This window comes from Rhagoletis pomonella, unplaced genomic scaffold, assembly GCF_013731165.1.
Source record: "Rhagoletis pomonella isolate Grant_MI unplaced genomic scaffold, Rhpom_1.0 Rhpom_scaffold_00002, whole genome shotgun sequence".
Taxonomy (NCBI): Eukaryota; Metazoa; Arthropoda; class Insecta; order Diptera; family Tephritidae; genus Rhagoletis; species Rhagoletis pomonella.
Window position 1 is genome coordinate 40,693,859 of NW_023458556.1, and position 6,718 is coordinate 40,700,576.

The 6,718-nt window shown below is 40.0% G+C and overlaps 1 protein-coding gene across 1 annotated transcript in view; it reads left to right on the forward strand.

Annotated features, from left to right (window-relative positions):
* The window catches only part of LOC118733598 (histone acetyltransferase p300), a 26,455-nt gene extending 22,981 nt beyond the window's left edge, over positions 1-3,474 (forward strand). The window contains exons 7-9 of the mRNA XM_036463058.1: positions 1-1,108; positions 1,200-1,489; positions 1,595-3,474. The exon at positions 1-1,108 is cut by the window's left edge and continues 9 nt beyond it. Coding sequence (XP_036318951.1) covers positions 1-1,108; positions 1,200-1,489; positions 1,595-1,852 — 1,656 coding nt within the window. The 3' untranslated portion in view covers positions 1,853-3,474. The remainder of the gene's footprint in view (positions 1,109-1,199; positions 1,490-1,594) is intronic.
* The last annotated feature ends 3,244 nt before the right edge of the window (positions 3,475-6,718 follow it).

Here is a 6,718-nt window from a genome sequence, read left to right on the forward strand (position 1 = left end):
CAGCAGCAACAACAACAACAGCAGCAGCAACAACAGAAACAAAATGCCGGTTCGGTAGGTAATATGCCGCCAACACCTACCAGTCTGGAATCGTTAGTCGGCGGAGGTTCAGTAGGTATAAATACCACAACTGGGGGCCCTGCAACTGGTGGTATGGTGGCCGCACCCAGTCCGTCACCCAATTTCGTATCAAATGGCCCAATAGGTACACCTTCCAACAATCCGCCATCCGTAACATCACTTATGCAGCCACTGAGTGAGCGGGCAAGCAGTACACCGCCCGTTATGGCAGCATCCCCGGCGTCGGCCACATCTGGCACATCGGTGCCGGTGAATGTTAGTGCAGCGTCGAGTGGTGTTGGCTCGTCCATAGGTGGCACTTTGACTACACTAACATCAACAGCATCCTCCTCAACCACTCCAGTGTCTGCGCCGCCACCAATGAGTGCCGCCGTCAACACCAGCAGCAATGGCGCAACGCTGACGCAGCAGCAGCAACACCAACAACAACAAATATCGATGGGTAAAGGCGGCAATAGCAATAGCAGCAGCAGTACCAATGCAGCAGCCACTACTACCTCGACGTCGACTGTGATGAGTTCGCGTCCTTCCTCTAGCAGTAATCTGTCATCACAAATGGCCGCATTGGAAGCCGCGGCACGTGCTAACGATGAAACGCCACCTTCACCCAGTGCGGACTCTGGCGGTGAGAGCGGTAACGCTTCTAAAGGCAAGCTAGATTCTATAAAGCAAGAAGATGATATCAAAAAAGAGTACATGGAAGATGGCAGTGGTGGCGCTGGAGACAATTCCCAGATGGACTCGCAATCATCCGCAGGTGTTGGCAAAAATGTAAATAATGATGGCACCAATGTGAAGGTTGAAATCAAGACTGAAGATGGAGATACTGTAATAAAAGCCGAACCAATGGATACTGATGATAATGGCGGTGCCAATGGTGTAGGCGGAAGTGGAAACGCCAGCGGTGGAGATAGTAAAGATGAGGCAAAGGCAGCTGCTGATGGCGAAACTAAAATAAAGTCAGAAACAAAGCCAGTAGTACCAGAACCACTGATGCCAAACGCAGGCGACAAGAAAAAGAAATGCGGTAAGTATTGAGGTCTGGTGTGGCCAATTATAGACAAATTACATAAATGTATTGTATGTGTCAATAACGCATTTTCACATTTCTATTCCAGTATTTAATCCCGAGGAGCTAAAACAGGCGCTATTACCAACCTTAGATAAGTTGATACGACATGAACCGGAATCAGCGCCCTTCCGTTGTCCCGTGGATCCGCAAATGCTTGGCATACCAGATTATTTTGACATTGTTAAGAAGCCAATGGACTTGGGTACCATACGCAACAATCTCATGAATGGGAAATACAATGATCCCTGGGAGTACGTCGACGATGTCTGGCTTATGTTTGATAATGCTTGGCTCTACAATCGAAAAACCTCTCGTGTCTACCGATACTGCACAAAAGTAAGTTTAATCAAATTTTGTAAAAAAAAAGAAGAAACATCTACTCTAAACAAATTCCGAGTGACCTCCGTTCTTATCATTCATTTCATATAAATTTTTTTGCAGTTATCCGAAGTGTTTGAACAAGAAATTGACCCAGTGATGCAAGCTTTGGGCTACTGTTGTGGACGTAAATACACATTTAATCCACAGGTGCTATGTTGCTATGGAAAACAACTTTGCACAATACCCCGTGATGCCAAGTATTACAGCTACCAAAATAGGTATGTAACTGATACGAGTATTTATAAATACATACATACATATATTTTTAGAAACGTACACATAATGCGTTTGGTCAAAATGATATCAACAAAGATATAATGGAGGATATGCACTACGACCTTGGGTCTACTGTGCATATTTGAATAAAGAATAAAGTAGAGATAATCAAGTTAGCATAGAAGCAGTCCGCGAAAAGAATTTTTTCTGCTATCCGAACCATTTATTTTATTGATATCATTTTGTATCAAAACAAAAGTAAAATCAGAAGAGTAATTTCATCACCTATCCATTGCGCCCTTAATAAATATTCAAATTACATATGACACCATTGTAATTAATCATTAAAGGATTGAAACACCAGATTTCCCGTGCTGCTTAGTAGAATTAAATTTCCAGTTGTTTTACATTAGTTTAACGCTTAAATGTTTATTCTAAAAGTGCTAATCAATCACAGTTTTGAGCATGAGCCAAGCTTTCCTATTCTTATTCAACAGCTATGTTATTTGAAACAGAATCTATGCGTTTTTTATACATAAATATGCACATGTGAAAAGATATATGTAAACATGTAAAAATTAAACACCTGAAGTTGTGCATTTCTTTTATGTTGGGGAAAAATACAATTAGATTACAAATTAAAAAAAAAGTGTTTAGCTGTGGCCTATGACTGCCATTCCCCATATTAAATTTGTCTCTGAATCCGAATATGAAAACTGATATTAAGAAAGTAGAACAGTTTTCGTAATATATGTATGTAGCCAATTGTCTCTTTTGAGTTCAAAAAAAGTTAGTTCACTAAGTCTCCCTAAGTACCGAACCGGATGAAAAATTTGGCTGCTTCGGTTCAGCGGTTCGAACCGTTTTTGCACCTTTGGATTGGTTCGCCAAAACTTTTTTTTGTGCTTTGAGCCGGGGTTTCGGTTTGGTGCAACGGTTCGGGAATTGGATTTGTGTTATTTTTATTCAGTAACAGCACCAAAAAAAAATATCTAAAATCTAAAATCATACACACGTTCATAAATACTTTATGTTATACGCTATACGCAGTAAAAAAATCTTACTTTAGTAAAAAAAAAAAAAAAATACAATTATCAGAGGAGATTGATGAGAAGAATACTCTCTATCTAGTAAACAAACATGGTGTTAAAGTATTTAACAAAAGAACAAGTAATTTTTAAACAAAACCAGCTTCAATTCCGTTTATTTCTTCACGATTCAATGATCGGATCTAAACCAAATTAGTATGGGACCACCTCTGAGGTACCACCCTCCATTTATAGAAATTGGTTAGCATGGTCCGAAGTTGTGTGGTAACATACATAAAAAAAAAGTATTCCGAGGAATTGATAACCTGATAACCTTCTCCTTTTTTGAAGTCGGTTAAAAAATAAAACAGTATAAGTTTGATCAAAACCGAACATTATGTATCAGTAAACTACTTTTCTAAAATTTTAAATATTTTCGGTAATATGCTCAGTTAGACTTGCATGAAATCATTGGTGAAAATCTTGTTAAGAGATTGTTCTTGTATTAACTTAGCTTAAATTGGGGTCCTTAGTTATTGAAATATCGCAGTTTTCGTACTTCGTGAATTTTACCGATATGTGGGAAGTGAGCGTAATTTTAGTCCAATTTCAAATTTTTCAGCATACCAGGGCAAGAACCGTACCGTGTTTGGTAAAAATTAATAAATCGGTTATCCAGACATACATACAGTCTTGTGAAAAATAAAGAAACTCGATATTTTCAACAATTTTTCTTTTGTTCGTTATTGTTTATTATATTTTTATAAAAGTTGCAAACTTTGTAGAAAGATTCAAGAAAATTTTAGAACAGCAAACTTTTTATTCTAAGTATACAGTTTTATAGCCCATTAAATTTTAGCTCAATAAAGGGCAAGTTTCAAGTGGCTAAGAATTCGCGTTGATAACTGATCGTTTTTTGCCGATGGTTTTATTATTTTCTTCCATAGAAAAAAATTGCCAAACAAAAAAGAAGAAAATGCGTGACACCGTAAAAAAAAACATCAAAAAGCAGCGCGAATTCTGAGCCACTTGAAACTTGCACTTTATTCAGTTAGAATTGAATGGGCTTCAAAACTGGATACTTAAAATTACTCTAACAGCTTTTAATAAAAAGTTTGCTGCTGCTGTAAAATTTATTTGAGTTTTTCTAATCTTGCCACAAGGTTTCGAATTTAGACTTATATGGTTTTCGATAGACAATGAGTCGCATTTTTATAAAAAAAAAAATAAACCTTTAACAACAAACAAAATAAAAATTGTCAAAACTGGTCAAAATATCGTGTCCCTATTATTTTTCACATGATTGTGTTTTTTTTAGAGGCGTTGTGGTAGCGCACTACCCTCAAGTGGCCCTATGAAACCAGGACAAGCCTGTTGTTTCGTCGAACTTCTCACCGAACGGGATCACCGTCAAGCATTACTTTGTGGGGGGTCCTTAGTCTCTTCGTCGCGTCAATTGCTATGGTTCATTTTTCGCTGCTTTGTAGCATAGTGTCTACGAGTGACGTAGGCGTGCAGTTCATGCCAGCTATATTGCGAAGTTTGCACTGGTGCTGTTAATTCGCCCGCACTCGAAAAAGACATGGTGGATGTCTTCTATTACGTCTACTCCACAGAAGTCGTTTCGTGTTTGAATCGGTGAAGGTATGCTTTAAAGCAGAGGTGGGCAGCTTCGGCAGAGCATTTTTGTAATGTGCGTGCGAACAAGTGTGGTTCAATGAAGTTTTCGCTGTCTTCCCAAGCAGAGCGTGTATGTATACGCGAATACGCCGCGCAGTCGAGACGCTGCCCAGCTGTGCTTTAAAGCATCCGTGCCCTGTTAAAAATTGTGTCAGATAGAAATCGACATCACAGCAGTGACGACTAATGCGATATCGTCCGCAAAGCCGATTGTTTTGGTACCGTTGGGAGCATTGAGGCGCTGGACACCGTCGTACATGACGTTCCATAGTACATTCCCAAGACAACCGGTTCAACGTACCGGAATTACTCGGGTTTTACCCGCCTAAGGCGAAATCCCTTAAAAGTTGTACGTCCATAGGGCTTCGCATACTTCTGCTCAGGGCTGGCATTAAGTCAAACCCTAGACCAGAAACCTATACCTGCTGCGTGCTGCTGCGCACCACAACACAATACAATAGACGTTCCCACGACAGTCGGGTCTACGTAACCGAAACGACCCAGATTTATATCTGGCCAAGGACTGTCACTCCAGCAACACTCACCAAGAATTATTTGGGGAATATGTATGCTGTTACGACAAGAATACAATAGACAACACCACTGACATGACAGACCACCCCACCGATACAACCGCACCACCACACACACGCCAACTCCTAGTTCCTCCGACAATCTGCACGGTGTGTCAGTCCAGGATATTCCGTAATGTGACATCAGTGAAGTGCAACACTTGCCTTGACAATGGTCAGCATTGCCCAATTCTCTGCATGCAGTTTCCAGTAGGGTGCCACAGACGTGGGCACCCGAGCAGACAACTGCTTGCAGAAGAGCCCTCGCCAAGGCACGACAGGAAACATCTCTACGAATTGACGGAAGAAGTCCAGAGGTTCATAAAACATCTTCTGCACCCAACTGCATACCGACAGGCCTTAAATAAATGGCATTTATGTGGAGTCGGTCTTGAGTTACATAGATTCCAGACCTGTGAATGCCGTTTTGGGCACACAATCACCCGACGTGGACGATTCAGAGCTTTGTCTGCCTCGGGAGATTCGCAGCACAATAGCCTAACTTCGCTCGGGCTAATGCAGCAGCTAAACTCGTACCTGAGCGCAGTGAACGCAGATGTGCCCAATGAGTGCCCCGCATGCGTAGAGTCAGTCGCCACATGACTCACGGCACCTCTTCGCATGCCCTCCAAAACCCCAATCCGCTAATGCCCCTGTCCCTAAAGGCAGACCCGGTAAAAGTTGCACACTTCCCTTAAGCTCAGCCCGACGACAACGTTGATGGACAAGCCAACCCGAGCGGGGTTTAGTAGCTGCTAGAACAACAACAGCATTTCATCTTATGGACGGGCCACTCCCATTTTTCAAAAATTTCAAGGAGTTTTGACATCTGAAATTTTACAAGCTGCTATCTCACTTTTCCCTTACGAAATAATGGAACGGGCATATATTTCTGTTGAAAACAGGCCTTGTGCTATTCACAAAAAAACTTTAGATAACCGTAGTAGTATGCTTTCTACAAATTCAAATTTCTTAAGAACTCCGTACTGTGTAAGAAAATTTGGCTCAATAAATTTTTCTTGAGCATTTCTTCAGGTTTTTTTTTTTTTTCGTCAAACTAATGAAATGTTTACAACATAACAACTCGTAACTTCAATTTCATTACTACTTGGATAGAAAAATTTTTAAAACGAAGGTTGCAAATGCAGGAATAATTTTGCAAAAAAATCCCCCGTTAAGTGGCGCCGGAGTCGAAATATTTCGTTAAAATTTACGACGTGTATTAGATACATAGTAAAAAATATATTTATGCTTTAGTCGAAATATTGACTAATGTAATTTGATTTCTTGTATCCTCGCACCTTCCAACTTTTGCATTAAATATAGTGGTTTAAAACGGCTATACAAAAATTAAAACAAAAAAAAAAAGATATTTAAATTATTATTTGTGTTTCTCCTCTTTACCCCACGTCTACATCTGCTATGGGCACTCGCATACGAACTGTCAGTTTCCTCGCATACGAGATTTTATCGCACAGAAATTTTCGAACGTGGGCATTTCATTGCATACCATTTCAGTGCGAATATGTTGTTAATGTTTTATAAACATTGCGAAAATTTTATCTTTTTTTCTTAGTTGTGCTTTATCAGCACTTCTCCGAATTACACCACTTCTTTCTTACGCGGCACTAAAAAAAAATTAAAAATAGTTGTTAAACTTAAACCCAGATATTTGACATTAAGTATGC